Source organism: Musca autumnalis, unplaced genomic scaffold (genome assembly GCF_047663935.1).
Source record: "Musca autumnalis isolate F117 unplaced genomic scaffold, ASM4766393v1 scaffold_2, whole genome shotgun sequence".
Classification (NCBI taxonomy): domain Eukaryota; kingdom Metazoa; phylum Arthropoda; class Insecta; order Diptera; family Muscidae; genus Musca; species Musca autumnalis.
The window spans coordinates 85,961,503-85,978,818 of record NW_027411755.1 but is presented as its reverse complement, the minus strand read 5'-3'; the positions used below and the strand labels follow the sequence as shown (position 1 = coordinate 85,978,818).

Below are 17,316 nucleotides of genomic sequence, written 5' to 3'. Positions count from 1 at the left end.
TGTAACAAGTAAGAGACCTACATCGAAATCTGACCCATGTCTACAATTTTTGGTGGGGGAGTTTTTGTACAATTGGGAACTCCAAATGCCAAGTTACAGCCGATTCAGACTAAAAATGAGGACAAAATCCTCAAAACACATGTAATCGGGTGGTACCGCTATATGGCGGCTATAGGAAAAAATGGACCCATATTGATTTTGGTTATCATCAAAATCTGAAAAGTGTGCAAAGTTTCAGTTCGATTGGTCAACTGCAACTGTGTTAAAAATGAGTTACTACATTTGAACAAAACGGACACCAAAGCAACTAAGATGGGTAAAAGACGTAAAAGGAGTAAAGTTACGGTGCAGGGAGTTAATAACCCAGTACCGGCGGTAAGCGTTGGTGAGATCACAAGCCACGTACCGTCGAGATCAAGCGATTGTGATCCGGCTGTCTCAGGTGTGGATGCCTTGGCACCTACAGCCGTAACTGCTACAAGTGCAGTATATACAACCCGAAATATTGTTGACGGACCGGTTTTTCAAAAGGATAATGCTTTAGCCAAAACTGGTGTTAATCAGTCCACGGCTGACAGGACCGAAGTTTTGGGCGGGGACGACCTACATCTCAAAGTGATTGGGGACAGTCTGGAGAGACAGAGTAGGGAACTCCTTGACCAACTGGAGAGACTTGTTCCGACCATACCACCAGAGGACATGCTCAACAATCTCACCCTCACTGACGACGAACTGGACATTACGGTGATCCCAGCTGAGTCAACAAGAAGGTCTGATGACGACATGTCCACTGACGGTGATGTGGTCGAAGAGGTTGTGAACCTGGGTTCGCAACCACAGACAAGTCGCAACCAGTCTGGTCCTGTATCGGCACCAGCCGATACTAAGCTTCGAAGGCAGATTGCCACGGAGTCAATGGATGTTGATGGAGAACCTAGAGATGATCCATCAACAGCCACTGACTCTAAGTCGATGACCATCGAGGGGGAATCAACGGAAGCTCCAACAATTGCCACTGACTCTGAGTCTCCGGCCTGCGTTGGGGAATCCAAGGAAACCTCATCGACGGACACCGACGCAGACGCAATTTCCGCCAAAGAGGCTTCAGATACGAGGCACTACAAGCGTGCAGCTTCGTATCTGCGCAAGTTCGTGGGAAGGGACGCGAGCTCGCATACTAGGAGAGAGATCATGTTCATCAAGAGCAAGCTCAAGTACATGCGGAAATTCGAAAGAATCTATCCAAATGCACCCAGATGCGAGCTCCTGGTGGACAAAATCTTTCTCCCGAACCCTGCTTCAGCTTCAGCCAAAGACTCAGTAGAGACTGCGGCGACAAGCAAAAAGGTGGAGGTGAAGCCTGCTGCTTCTGACAGCAAGGTGGAACCTAAAGCTGTTCCGAAGCCGAACCCGAGCCAGAAAGGACTGGAAAAGGATAAGGGGCATAATCCGACTCCAAATGATTCTCGTAAGAGTAGTCAACTGGAGAAGGTGACTGTCCCAAATCCGGCTCCTACCCCAACTAATGAGGGTAAAGCGGACGAACAGAAGGTGTCTAAGACCTGCGCAAGCCACTCGGGGGTAACGACGGGTGGATCGACTGGGACACCATCGACTTCGGAGAAGACGAACAAGTCCTCGCAGTCAAAGACTGTGAAGCGAGTTCGCTCTTCAGAAGGCCCTCAGCCTTCGCCAAAGAAGACGATGATCTCTCAGACGGTCAACACGGCGAACTCCTATGCTGGTGTCCTTGCTCACAAAGCCAAGGGAATCAGCACCAGTACTGAGAAGGCGTCCACCTCCTCAGGAAAAGCTGTTACCAAGGCACGTGAGCGAGGACGTAGGAAACCCTACGCCAAAACGGCCACGGTGGCAAACGATGACGAGCTCCTAGTTGCAATCATCGACCGAGCTGACCCCTTCGGGAAAATCAGCGAAAGTCACTGGTTGCTCTTCGAGACTCGGCTTCGTTTAGCCATTGTGTCCACGGAGGCGAACCAGGGTGACCGCCAGTTTGGTGGCGCCTTCCTTCACAAGGGAGTTAAAGTCAGTAAATGTCTCAACAGGAGCTCGCAAGAGTACCTTAAGAAGACAGTTAATGGCTTTGATGAACTTTGGGAGGGGGCAAAAATTGCTGCGGTGTCTATAACGGAGATTCCGTCCAGGAAGGTATTCCCAGCATGGGTTCCCCCACCTACCGTGGATAAGGAACTTCTGCTGAGGATGCTGGAGCTCCAGAACCCCGGTCTCCTTACTAAGGACTGGACTGTAATGAGTCTCACCCCTTGTAAGGAGAATGGAGGGATGGACATTAAGATGGCGGTAGACTCCTCAGGAGAGGAGTACCTTAAGATTCGTGAGGGAAAACTGAACTTCGGTTCAGGATGGGTTCGGTTCCGACTGAGTCCACCTCGCGGAAGTCAGTAGGAGTAGGCAGGCGGCAGGTGCTACGCATTTTGCAGATTAATCTGCATCATTGTAAAGCAGCTGCCGCCGAACTACTCCTGTCCCTCACGAACTCAGAGGTAGACATTGTTCTAGTCCAGGAACCTTATATATATAAAAATAAGGTCTCTGGACTGAACAATGCCAACTTCGAGGTCTTTGCATCGTCCGAAGGGGACAAGGTGAGGACCTGTGTGGTAGGTAGGAAGAATCTCAATCTAATCTTTCTATCTAATTACAGTAATGGAGACATGTGCACGGTGCGACTGGAGAACGGCAGGGAGAAGGCCACTCTCCTGTCCTCAATCTACATGCCGTATGAGGACCCTGACCCACCAAATCAGGGGGTACACAGGCTGCTGAAGGAGAACCTGGGCGTTTGTAACGTTATCCTTGGATGTGACGCCAACGCCCACCATTTTCACTGGGGCAGCAAAGACACAAACACTAGAGGTGAGTCGATTTTCAATTTTATATTATCTTACAATCTAAGAATATGTAATATAGGAAACGATCCCACCTTTAAAATTAGAGGCAGGGAGGAGGTCATTGATCTAACCCTGTCTAATTTAGATGATTCTGTCGTCAGGAACTGGAGGGTATCCAACAAATGCTCCTTTTCGGATCATATGAGGATATACTTTGAAATCTCTTTCGACGGAGTCCGCCAAAATCCTTATAGGAACCCGAGAAGGACGGACTGGGGAAGGTTCACTGATCTGACGAACCATCAACTGACACTCCCCGGAAGGATAGAAACAGTTGCTGAGCTTAACAGTAAGGTGTCCAACCTAACAGAAATCCTTCTTCGCTGCCATAAGGATGCCTGTCCATTAACTTATCCTGGGAAGAAATCCCAACCGGTGTGGTGGAACAAGGAACTTGGCGAACTACGGAAAAACACCAAAAAGTTGTACAACAAGGCGCACTCGACGAAACTTGACAGTGACTGGGAATCGTATAAAGCGAGTTTCACCAAATACAAGAGTGAAATCAAGCGCGCCAAAAAGAAGTCATGGGTTTGTTTCTGTGAGTCTGTAGAAGGGGTAAACGACGCTGCCAGATTCCGTAAGATACTCTCGAAGGACCCCAAATCCATCGGTAGTGTCAAAAAACCGGACGGCACGTGGACAGACTCAGGTCTTGAGACTCTAAACCTTCTAGCTGAGACCCACTTCCCTGACTGCACGGATGCCAGTAACCTTCACATTGAATGTGACAACTTCCAAGTCCAAGAGTCAGTGGACGAGAGCCTCATTGATAAGGTTGTAAGCAGAAACAAAATAAAGTGGGCAGTAAGTACATTCAAACCCTATAAGTCACCTGGTCCAGATGGAGTAATTCCTGCGATGCTTCAATTTGCTGCACCGCAGATATACCAAATTCTGGAGGAGATCTTTAGGGCCTGTTTGTTTCTTTCCTGCGTACCAGATCTGTGGAAAGAGGTAAAGGTAACTTACATCCCCAAAGCGGGGAAAGCCAGTCACTCTGCACCGAAAGACTACAGACCTATTAGTCTATCCTCCTTTCTCCTCAAGACACTCGAACGACTGATCGATCTGGAGATTAGGAGCTTTGTAGACACTGCCTCGCTGAGCGACTCGCAGCATGCCTACATGAAAGGTAAATCTGTCGAAACTGCTCTTCATGAGGTCGTGGGTTTCATTGAGAGAAATATGGAGAACTCAAACTTTACCTTGGCGGCTTTCCTGGATATAGAAGGAGCCTTTAACAACGTTAAACTTGAATCCATTCATCTCTCGCTTAGATCGGTCAACACCCCGGAAACCCTGATCTGCTGGATAAAGAGAATGCTGGAGAGCAGGATCATAAATTCCAGTATTGGGGAGTTGACAACAAGGAAGACAGTAACACGAGGTACTCCCCAGGGAGGTGTACTCTCACCGCTGCTGTGGCTACTTGTGATAAACAGTATTTTGGCGGAATTCGACAATCAGGGCATCAAGGTTGTCGCATACGCGGATGATGTAGTTTTACTAATAACTGGCAAATTCTTGTCCACTATTACGGAGCTTATGCAAGGAGCCTTATCAAAGCTGTCTCGTTGGGCCACCACAAATGGCCTTGGTGTAAATCCAACGAAAACAGAACTGGTATTGTTCACCAGAAAGCGTAAGCTTGGCGACTTCATACCACCAACATTGGATGGAGTGCAGTTGCATCTATCTCCTGAGGCCAAATACCTAGGTACAATCCTGGATTCTCAACTGAGATGGAAAAGGAACGTCGAGGAACGGACGAAGAGAGGTATGATCGCACTCTATTCATGTAAGAATTCGATTGGGAAAAGTTGGGGTCTTAATCCAGCTATTATACACTGGTTGTATAATACTGTGGTGAGACCCATCCTATCCTACGGATGTCTTGTCTGGTGGCATGCGCTTCGACACAAATCGAACTCGGGCAGCATAGACAAGGTGCAAAGGGCAGCCTCGATCCTGATAACTGGAGCTTTTAGAAGTACACCACAAGCAGCTCTGAACGCGATGCTAAACCTCTTGCCCACGAGAATTAGCATCAAAGGTCAAGCAGCACGTAGTGCTCTAAGGCTACATGAATTGAATCGTTGGCGTGACAGCACCTATGGTCATGCATGCATTCTTCGAGAGCTAGGGCCAAACCTTGGCTTAAATCAGCAGGGGAAGTTCAGCGACTACTTATCACCAATCCATAGATTTGATGATTTTGAGGTCGTTATCCCTAGTAGAGATGACTGGATCCGTGGTAACCCTCCTCTGGACGGTCTGGCTTTCTATACAGACGGTTCCAAGATGGAAGAAGGTACCGGAGCTGGCGTCTACTGCGAAAAGCTTTGCCTCGAGTACTCTTATAGGTTGAACAGCGACTGTAGCGTTTTCCAAGCAGAAATCTTCGCGATCAAAATGGCCGCAGAGTTGATAAAAAGTCTGGATGCTGAAATCTTTGAACCGGTGACTATCTTCGTTGATAGTCAGCCGGCTCTTAAAGCCATCAAATCCCCCAATACCAAGTCTGAAGCCGTTCTTGAGTGTAGAACTGCTTTGGCGAACCTAACTAACGCTGTCCGACTCTGCTGGGTACCGGGTCACTGTGACATTGTGGGAAACGAGAAGGCAGATGAATTGGCAAGACACGGATCTCAATCAACAAGTCAAGCTATCACTGTTTCTATTAAACCACCCATATGTCACGTTTTTCGGAAGGTGGAGACGTTCTTTGAAGAACAGGCCAAGGAGCTATGGCATAATGAACCAAGGTGCAACGTGTCAAGGGCCATTTGGCCGAATCTTTCAACAAAGAGAACAACTTCGCTTTTAAGTCTGAGTAAGTCAGAAATCAGGGTATTGACGGGAGTCATTACCGGCCATTGCAACATCCGAGCTTTTATCGGCAAATGGCAGGATGATGGCGTGGACTATTGCAGGATCTGTGAAGATGAGGAGGAAACGGAGACGATCGAGCATATTCTATGTCGTTGCCCGATGTTAACTCGAAAGCGGTATAGACTAACAGGAGTACGCTTTCCTCCAAGCTTAACCTTCTACTCAAACATGGAACCAACAATCATAAACAACATCATTAAAAAACTGAAGTGGCTGGGACGGCGCGACCCATAAGCGTAACTACTTCTCTGACAGTTTTTTCCACCATCGCCAAAAAACCACCCTCTCTGTCTTTATTACATCTTCATTATTTCTTATAATTAATTCATTTATTACTACTCTCCAAACCACACCCCCCTTTTTTCTTTATTCTTCTCTCTTTTCTCTTCTCTTTTCAGGTAATTCTGAACCTCCTTTTTTCTTTATGGATGATCACAATGGACCGAAAGGTCTCCGAGTGGCGTAGTCAATATACATATATATTGACTACACATCCCCAAACCTAACCTAACCTAACCTAACCTAAAGCAAGTTAAATAAAACACTGTAACATGTAAGAGAGGGCTATAGTCGTACCGGGCCAACCATGTGATACCCTATACCACCACCTCTGCTCACTAGTTTTCCACGGAATTTTTTTATATGATATATTAGATTAAAGGACGCGCGGCTGTCATATTAGACAGCCGCTCCACTCGGAGACCTTATATCTCATTGTGTTCTTTTTAATTTTCAAACTCAACATGCGACATTTTGTAGCATGGAAGGTAAATGTAGTTCTTTAACAAGTAAAAAACTATCAATCGACTTTGCCGACAGAGATGTACCCTCAGCCTGTGTATATAGGGTGTTTTAAAAATTTTGGGCGTTTGAACCGACAAAAATGTTGATTAGGGTTAAAGATCAAAAGTTTTGCGGATGAGATACTAAAAGGAATGGATCGACATTGACCGTTATGGAAGTGGATCTCCAGTCACAACATATGGTGCCATAGGGGGTTTTTACACTCTTCGGGCTGTTTGCTCAAGAAGTATGGACTGGCCCCTAAAACAACTTTTACCATCGTAATTGAGGCAGCGAATGCAAGATGCTTCAACAAAAATCAAAGTGATTCGACTTCAGGTCTTAAAGTGAACTTAACCAAAAATTTGTGTGGGAGGTACCGGATGGAGTAGACAAATATAGTCCATATTTGAACCTGATCTATATCTGGTAGATATATTAGGATGTGTAAAGAATAGACCAATTCGGCCACTCCCTTCAAGAGTTACCGTACAAACATTTTTTCTGAACATTTTTGAACTTTTGTGGGGGAGGTACCTGAAGGAGTGGACCGATATGGCTTATCTTCAAACTTAAACTAATTTTGGACAAAATATTACTAAGGCCAAATTTTGGACCGAATCGGAATATCCGTTCGAGAGTTATCTTGCTCTCCAACCACCTCACACGGTGGAAACTTGTTCCGTTGTATGGAGGGCAGTGAATACAAGTTGCTAAAACAAAAATCAAAGCAATTCGAGAGGTGGCCCTAAACTGAACTTTTCCGTGGGATTTTTCTTGTGTGGGAGGTACCCGATGGAGTGGACCGATTGAGTCCATATTGAAAACTTATTTAAGTCTGGTATACGTTTCACGATGGGCAAAGTATGGACCAAATCGGTTACTCCCTTAAAGAGTTATCGTGCGCACAAATTTTCCGAACATTTTCGAACTTTTGTGGGGGAGGTACCGGAAGGAGTGGACCGATATAGCCCATCTTCCAATTTAAACCAAGTATGGGTAAAATATTACGAACGCCAAAATTTGAACCGAATCGGTTTATCCGTTCGAGAGTTATCGTGCGCTCCAGCCAGACAGACAGACATACGGACATTGCTCAATCGACTCCAAATTGCCTGAAACACATTTCGTCCAAACATACTTGGGGTCTAAAACCATTATTTCGATGAGGCACATTTTGCCCGTATGAAAGTGTATATACCCGTTGCATAAATGCTGAGGGTATAAAAACACTAAAGAAACCCACTTTTACACTCCGTTTCATGTCAGTAGCACATTTCAAATTGCTTGTTGTTACTTTATTTTAGTCGATATCCGTGGAATAACCTCGGGAATGTTTATATATCTTGGTTTGTAATCTTGTGAAGTATCTCCCAACAAAAAGTTTGGCTTCGATAACGTACCGTTATAATTTTTTTTTTAATTTTCTTTCAAGAAGCCCAAAATTTTTACTGTTCAAAGTGTTTCATCGGAATAGCACATTCTTTAATAACTTGAGTAAAAATGCAAACTTTGAATTCTACTGTTAAGATTCTTTGAAAGTGGAATAAATAAAAGCTATTTTAGGTTTAAAACGCTAAAATTTGTCCAACTCTGACTTTAATACCGGGGAAATAAGACCTTTTGAAAGCTGTGGACTTTATTTGTCTATAATACGTTAAAAATTTGGAATAAGTTAACAGTTTCTTCTTAGTTTTATAAAAAAACTAAAGAAAAACGAAATAAACTTGAAATTCTACTCAAAATTGGGTATTTTTGATCGAGAAACTTCAAATTCCTACGACACCTATTCCATAATATGGGTCAATGTTGGCATTAAGATATGTTAATCATGAAAATATCAGGTGGTTCTTATTGCTGTGGGTCTGAGCCAACATGTTATAAAGAAAAAACGAGATCTTTCCTATACACAGAAAGAAAATAGGTGGAATTTCTGCGGCAGGTATAATGAATATTATAAGGAAAAACCAGTAGACATTTCCGGAGGCAAAATAATCATTGTTTGCAGGTTCTCGATGGCAGAAACTTTCACTTCTTGGATCTCCTGGAAGAGAAGAAATTAATAGACCATCTGCATTGCCGAGGTGACCGCCACATGGAATCGGAAATTACAAAATATTGCGGTACAAAATTTAGGGTTATCTCCAGTTTATGTCTGTGTCAGAAATCTAACCTATTTTCTTTCTGTGTATGGAAAGGATCTCGTTTTTTTTCTTTATAGTATGTTGGCTCGGACTCAGAGCAATAATAATCACCTGATATGTTAATGACTATCTTAGCCGTATTATGTAATAGTAATCGTAGGAATTTAAAGTTTCTCGATCAAAAACATCCAGTTTTCAGTAGAATTTCAAGTTTACTTTGCACCATCATTTCTTCGTATTTTATAAAACTAAAAAGAAACTGTTATCTTATTCCAAATTTTTAAAGTCCACAGCTTTCATAAGGTCTTATTTCCCCGGTATTAAAGTCAGAGTTCGAACAATTTTTGGCGTTTTAAACTTGAAATAGTTTTTATTTATTCCACTTTTAAAGAATCGTAACAGTAGCATTCAAAATTTGCATTTTTGCTCAAGTTATTAAAGAATGTGCTATTCCGATGAAACACTTTAAACCGAAAAAATTTTGGGCTTTTTGAAAGAAAATTAAAAAAAAATTATAACATTACGCTATCGAAGCCAAACTTTTTTTTGGAAGATACTTCATAAGATTACAAACCAAGATATATAAACATTCCCGAGGTTATTCCACGGATATCGACTGAAATAAAGTAACAACAAGCAATTTGAATTTGCTATTGGCATGAAACGGAGTGTATGTTAGGTAGAATTTCCATTATCTAACCTCTTAATTGATGTAATTTGCATTAAGCGAGAGGTCAAGAGTTGGTATTGAAGTTTGGTTTCCGTAATTTGCCGGAATATCAATATCATTTATAAATCAAAACTTGTAGTCAATATATGCTAATAGTCTAACCAAAAATAATTTTCGAAAAAAATTAACGGTGTGGATATGAGTACATTTTGAACACAAACGTGTGTACCTAAGATGGATAATTTAAAATACGACCATGTGTTGTGTTGTTTACAGTGCAAAAAAGTGAAATTTACTTGTGAACATTTTCATCCATCTTTCACAACTTTCGACGTGGATAATCACGGCAAGAGTGCATCGATCAATATAAATATTTGTATCTGAAAATATAGTTCCTATCAAAAACTAACCCCATGTATTCTTTTGCCATAAAAAAATATTTATTAACTTGTATGTTGTTGACATTTTATATTGAGCTTTTTTAGTGACCACACTAATTTCGAACATACTCGGTGAGAGCATTCCGTCGTCTATACATTCATTAGTCTATGCTAATTTTGAGTTGTATACTACAATTTGTTTGCAAGAAGTTTCCTGAGAAATTCGAAAAACGGACAAGAGCAGACGAATAATTGTGCACCATGAAAATGTGAATGCGAGCACATCTATTCAAACCAACGCTTTTTGACCGGACAAAACGTGAAATTGATGGGTCATCCGCTATACAGCCCTGATTTGAAACCCAATGATTTTATTTGATTCCCGGAAAAATTGCTTCAAAATTGGTTTGGGCGCATGGAAAAGTGTATAAAATATGCTGGAGAATTCTTTGAAACCCAATAAAATAATTTTTGATGATAAATATACGCGTTTTCATAATAGGTCAGAAACTTTTCTACTAGAATTGTGTCGTTCCGGAACGAACTAGTTCAAAGGAACTACTCCACAAAAGGAACGACCGGTACTAGGTCCGACTATGCGGTTCAGCTAGTTCCTTTTGCTCCCTCGTTCGTTTTTCTCCCATTCTTTTTGCTCTTCTCTTTCAGTTAGTTCCATCAGTTCATTTAACATCAGTTGTCTCTCTCTCCTCTCCCTGTCTTCTATTAGTGAATAAGAAATCTCATAGTGTCATTTCGTTTTCCATTTCTTCTAAACTGATCTTTGCCGAATTAAAAAAGGAATTGAAGTATTTTTAATTAACAAAACGATTGTAAATTTGTTTTAAATATTTGTAAACTACCATGAAGAAAGCCGAAAAAATGTATTTATACCCTATACCACAATGTGGAAAAGGGTATTATAAGTTTGTTTTGGTAAAAATTCATGTAACACCGCGAAATATTCGTCGGAGACCCCCAATGTGGTATACCAATCTTCATATCTCGACGAGATAAAGCGGTTTTGAGATGTGTGTCCGTCCGTCAGTCCGTCCGTCCGTCCGTCCGTCTGTCCATTATAAATTGTAAACACGCTCCAGGCCGCAATTATGGACCGATCGTCACGAAATTTTGTATGGAGGTCGGGTTCAGATCAGAATAGATCCCTATTCTTACTGGTGATGATCGTGAAATATTTAGCGGGTGAAATGGACCAAAAACATAATATTTATCCAATTTTCTAGCGGCTCTGTAGGTCTCAATAATAGTCCGATCAACGCGTAATTTTAAATAAGGTAAGAGTATATCACAAAGGAGAAGCTTGCAATTTGAGATGGCGATCGGATAATATTTAGAGGGTTAAATGGACCAAAACTTTTGTGTGAAAATTGTGAAAATTTTTAATATACAGCTTATATCTTAATTCCTGGAAGTGACATTCCGGACAAGTGAGATATACTTGAAAGTGGAACGCTTGAAGTTTCAATTGATGCCAGTTATGTTGGTGTACATGATCAGATAACAGAGTTACAGCCTAATATATTCCGTTATTTGTTTGTAGTGTAATAATAAACTCGCTAGAAGTCGCAATTATACATCAATAGTCACGAAATTTTGCACCGGGTAAGAGTATAGGTCGAAAAAGATGCCTACAATTTTGAATGATGATCTGATATTCTTTAGCGGGTGAAATGGGCTATTACTTTTGTATGAAAAATATAAAAATTTTATTTTTGCTCGATATTTTAATTCCTTGAGGACATATATATTTCGCAAAGTAGCCTACATATGGAAAAAATCTATTGACCTTTCCTCTGATGTAAATTGCAAAATAAAGTGTTTGTTCGATAACGGGCCTACTGCCTAACATATAATGGGTTCTGTGTAGAGAACCACATTTTTATCCCATGCTAAATATTGTCTCTCCAAAAGTTTATGTAACACCACGAAATATTCGTCCTAGACCCCATATCTCGACGAGATAAAGCGATTTAGCGATGTGATTACGTCCATTAAAAATTGTAAACAAGCTTAAGGCCGCAATTATGGACCGATTGTAACGATTTTTTTAAGGAGGTTGGGTTCAGGCCAGAATAGAAATGATTAGTTTTTGCTGAAGATCGTGAAATGTTCAGGGAATGAAATGGACCAAAAACAAAATTTTAACCAATTTTGTAGCGGCTCTGTAGGTCATAATAATAACCCGCAAAATTTTAAACAAAGTTTGAGTTTATGATGAAGAAGAAGCGTACAAACCAACGTGAAGATCAGATAATACTTAGCGGGTTAAATGGACTGAAACTTTTGTGTGAAATTGGTAAAAATTTCAATTACGTAGCGGTTAAACAACGGAAGTAGCAGTACTGCATAAGTGGGTTTCATTACATTTTAGTTTGTGTGAACTAAATTTTCCTTTCCTGCTACAAAAATGTCTTTGTCATGCAAGATAACATTTTGGTATTGGTCATAAAACAAGTAAAAAAGTATCAGTCGGCTTTGCCGACAGAGATATACCCTCAGCCTGTATATATTGAAAAAATTTTTTCTCCAAAATGCGTATGTGTTTAGGGCGTTTTAAAAATTTTGGGCGTTTGGACCGACAAAAATGTTGATTAGGATTAAAGACAAAAGTTTTGCGAAGGAGATATTAAAAGGAATGGATCGACATTGACCGTTATGGAAGTGGATCTCCAGCCAAAACATATGGTGCCATAGGGGGTTTTTACACTCTTCGGGCTGTTTGCTCAAGAAGTATAGACTTGCCCCTAAAAAAAATTAACCATCGTAATTGGGGCAGCGAATGCAAGTTGCTTCAACAAAAATCAAAGTGTTCGATATCAGCTCTTAAAGTGAACTTATCCGAAATTTTGTGTGGGAGGTACCGGATAGAGTGGACAAATATAGTCCATATTTAAACCTGATCTATACCTGGTAGATATATTAGGATGTGCAAGGTATAGACTAATTCGGCCACTCCCTTCAAGAGTTACCGTACGAACAATTTTTCCGAAAATTTTTGAACTTTTGTGGGGGAGGTACCTGAAGGAGTGGACCGATATGGTTTATCTTCAAACTTAAACTATGTATGAACAAAATATTACTAAGGCCAAATTTTGGACCGAATCGGCAGATCCGTTCGAGAGTTATCCTGCGCTCCAATCACCTCACACGGTGTCATTGGGGTTTTTTGCAACTCTCAGGCTATTTTCTCAGGAAGTATGGACTTGCCCCTGATGAAACTTGTACCGTTGTTAAAACAAAAATCAAAGCGATTCGAGAGATGGCCCTAAACTGAAGGAGTGGACCGATTGAGTCCATATTGAAACTTTATTTAAGTCTGGCACACATTTCACGATGGGTAAAGTATGGACCAAATCGGTTACTGCCTTAAAGAGTTATGGTGCGCACAAATTTTCCGAACTTTTTTGGGGGAGATACCGGAAGGAGTGGACCGATATAACCTATCTTCGAACATAAACTAAGTTTGGACAAAATATTGCGATAGCCAAATTTTGGACCAATTGCTAAATCGACTCCAAATTGTCTGAAACACATTGCGTCGAAACATACTTGGGGTCTAAAACTATTATTTCGATGCGGCACATTTTGCCCGTATGAAAGTGTATATAACCTCGTTAGCATAAATGCTGAGAGTATAAAAATGCGTAAAAATGGGTTGAAGCCAACTTATCTTTTTTTGTTTTCTCTCGATTTCAGAGTAAACCACACACACACATTTCGTCCAAACATACTTGCCCGTATGAAAGTGTATATACCCTCGTTAGCATAAATGCTGAGGGCATAATTATACATTACATCTCTGATATTTGATAATTAAATTTTCACAATCATTGAAAAGAAGTTCCGTGGAGAGCGATTGTCCAGGGATAGTGGTATAGGGTATCCCATGGTCGGCTCCGTCCGACTATAGACTTTTCTTACTTACTTACTTACTTTTCTACTTTTGTTTTGATGAAGAAGAAGCACGAACGATATGAACTGAGTGAACGAGTATGAATGTGGGTATACATATAAAGGTTGGTACTAAAAGGAACTATGGAACTAACTGAACGACCTAGTTCCTTTTGCGGAACGGAACGGAAAAGATCGAACCGTAAAAGGATCGAGATTGCCCAACCCTATTTTCTAGGTCCCTCGTCAACACAAAATCCATAAACGCCCTTTTTTTATTGCAGGCCAACCGTGGATAAATTCTGTTATCACGGAAGCGAAGTCGAAGCAGAAGCCGACATCGCATATAGAATTGGTAAGCTAACGGGACTTTCAACCAATTACGAGTCATCTGGAACTTTTCAATAATATCGATAAATACAAACCTTGACCAAAAATCATGAAAATTTAAAATGTAATTTAGTGTTACGTTATGCTGTTTCAAGGGGTTATGGCCACTTATTGTGCATGAAAAAATCCATTTTTCATTAATTTTTTACAAGAAATCTACCAAAATTTTTAGAAGATTCTTTTTCATCTGAAATGTCGCACCTTAAGGTACCTTCGTATTTTTTCTGTTAAAAAATCGTGCATAGTTTTCCGACAAATGCTCGACTACAAAACACTGTTTTTACTAAAGCAGTTTGCGGTATCCACTGCAGTTCTAATACGAATAAACCGATCACAAGGGCCTGTCGCGCGAAGTATCTGGTTATTTTGTAACCACTGAAATAAGTAGATACTGAGTAGATTCTGACTACTTATTTCAGTGGTTACAAAATAACCAGATATATCGCGCGACAGGCCCTTGTTAAAATAATGGGTGTGAAAGGAGGTTTGTAATGAGGATTTTTGCTGGGAAGTCTCTCGGTTAGGCAGATTTCTATGTGTAAAAGTCCCACAAAACATAGGAAGTTCGGAGCATACGATTTCAAAAGTGGCACTTCGAGGAAAACGCGTTTTTAGTTTCTATGCTACATGCAAAGCACAATAAATGTTGCCCTTTCAACACTCATATCTCAGTCAATTTTTGTCGGATAGACTCGAAATTTTTTGCAACATATTTTATAAATTTAGATTTTTTAAAATTGTTGTTAGTAGATTTTATATGCAATATTCGTACAAAGTATATAAATTGAATACGGAGAGTTCACAATATTTAGGATACAATTTTAAGTATTTACAAAGTAGGATATTTAGAACTGAAAATAGACAATATCGGGCCCAGTGCGGTATAGTCTACATGTAAAATTTACCCCGTTATGGTATATCGCAGAACTTTACAACTAAAAGAATTGTCAATGTTTTTGCTATAGCAAGGTTTTCAGTATTTTGTAGATCTTAGCTTAATTTTTCAGAATATCGGCTGTAATACAGATTTTGGTATTCCTTTTAGTTGGAGAACCTCCATGCAGAACGTGCTTAATATATATCCACGATTTAATCCAATCCCTATATAACTCTATTCGCGAGTAGGCCGAATAGAGTCCTAGAGGGGTTTAATGTGTTGGAGGGTACAGTTCGACCGAAACATGACGCGACTTCTATGAATTAAATAACTCCAAAAAGAAGAATAAATGGAATCCGCGAGTGCAGATTGGACTTCTATATCCAGCTACTGTGTCGATAACCTAAGAATATAATATTTTTATGTCATAAAATTGCTAAAACTTTATTTCTTTACCAATTACAAACTTCAGAAATTAAAAATCGGACGATACAGACTACGACTCATAGACTCCGAATCCTTCTTGCAGTACTGTTTGAAACTACAAACCTCATGTTTTGGGCTTTGTCAAATGGTCGAACTCAGAAACTAATAGGCAAACTCTGATCTAAAACCTGACAAAATGCTATAAGTCGGAAAATTTCCATTAATGTTGTTCCGGCAGTAATCTCTACTTTTAATATAATGTTACAAAAGAAGCGTTATAATTTTTTTCTTAATTGTACGAATAGAAGTTTTTGGACTCGATGACATAAAACACTCTGCTGGGCTCAGTTCTAACCCCCAGTTTTTGTAACTTATTTTTGTTCGTTCGTCTATATTCGTAATAATTTAGGCATCCATAGCTCAGCATCCAGAAGACATACGTACCTAATTTTTCGTATACCCGTTCCATATATCGTTAAGAATTCCTCATTTAAAAATCAGCGCTCTACATTTGCGCTAAAGCGAGTAAATCGATCTACAAAATTCGACAATTCGTGTGAGAAGAATAAAAAATTTTACAAAAACAGGGGGTTAAAACTTATTGGAAGTAAAATTAAAATATTTCTTAAGTTAAGAGTGAATAAGTTATTTTAGTTGGTCACCGTAGTATTTAGAGCTTTGTCAGAAAGCATGGACTTGTCCAAGAAAAATAGGATATCGCTGTAAACAAGACTATAAAATGTCCAAAGGATCCTCGAAAAGGCTTTTAACTGCAGTTATGCCAAACTTGTCTGAGGGAGGTATCTTGGTGTACTTTTGGAAGTAATTTTACAATATGTCTGGAAGAAATATTGCGATGTGCTAAGGTTAGACCGAATAGATTACTCCCTTCGAGAGATATCGTACGCACCATTTTAGCGAAAAATTTTTAACTTTTATGGCGGAGGTACCGATATGAATTAAATTTAATTTGGGCAGAATATTACGAGATCCAAAACGTGGACCAAATCGGTTGATCCGTTCGAGAATTATCAAGCGCTCCAACCCGCCACACAAACAGAGATACTGACGGACGGTGCAAAGTAATTCCAGCTTGTCTGATGCAATTTTCGTCAGAACATATGTGGAGTTTAATATCATTATTTCGATGAGGCACATTTGTATCGTATCAAAGTGTGCATAATCTCGTAACCCTAAAGGCGGACAATTATTTTTCATTGATGATTTTAGCAGTTTTTGACGCACAAAAAATAATTTTTCTTCATTTTTTTCTTCTGCAGTTTAGCAAAAAATTGTCTAAAATAGAATAACAAAATTTGGTTGAAGGAATTTAGATTAGGAATATATAACCATATTCATGAGTTACAAACAGAGAGATGCCATATCCGACGTCCTATTCAATACTACATATATAGCCTTAATAAGCGGAAGTAGTCAACTACACCCATTTTTTGGAAAGCCTTATAAATACATAGATTATAGAGGTCAATCTTAGGTAATCAGATTTGATTATTTAGGGGCGGAAAATCGACGCTTTCCGTTTAAGTTAGGAAAGAGTACTGCTACCATCGACATATAATTCCCGGCATAGAAATACATGTAAAAGTCAGTTTGAGACTGGCCAAGAATTTTGTAAAATTCGCTGTAGTTATACATATCGCTCATTTACTCAAAGAGTGACACATCTCGAAAAATCAAGTTTCGAGAAAAACGCGTTTTAAGTTGGCGATTGAAATTTGACTTCCCAACTTAAAAAGATTATTACACATAAACTAAAATAACTACTTGGACAATATTTTTGCAACCGGATAGCCAGATATCAGTGCTAAATTTCTGTGTTTTAGTGATTCATAAAGTGAAAAAACTTTTGTGTTGAATTATGCGAAACTCGTAGTAGATGAGCTGTAAC

General features: G+C 40.1%; 1 protein-coding gene across 1 annotated transcript; it reads left to right on the top strand.

Annotated features, from left to right (window-relative positions):
• Window positions 1-1,781: 1,781 nt before the first annotated feature.
• LOC141392928 (uncharacterized) lies at window positions 1,782-6,355 on the top strand. The gene is made up of 3 exons (XM_073965897.1): window positions 1,782-2,627; window positions 2,687-2,898; window positions 6,227-6,355. The coding sequence occupies exons 1-3, from the start codon at window positions 2,587-2,589 to the stop codon at window positions 6,292-6,294; spliced, it is 321 nt and encodes a 106-aa protein (XP_073821998.1). The 5' UTR covers window positions 1,782-2,586; the 3' UTR covers window positions 6,295-6,355.
• The last annotated feature ends 10,961 nt before the right edge of the window (window positions 6,356-17,316 follow it).

Coding starts and splice junctions, on each gene's coding strand:
- LOC141392928 (XM_073965897.1), top strand. CDS start 2,587: ATGCCAACTTCGAGGTCTTTGCATCGTCCGAAGGGGACAAG. Junction 2,628..2,686: donor CATCGTCCGAAGGGGACAAG/GTGAGGACCTGT, acceptor ATCTAATTACAG/TAATGGAGACATGTGCACGG. Junction 2,899..6,226: donor CAAAGACACAAACACTAGAG/GTGAGTCGATTT, acceptor TTCTCTTTTCAG/GTAATTCTGAACCTCCTTTT.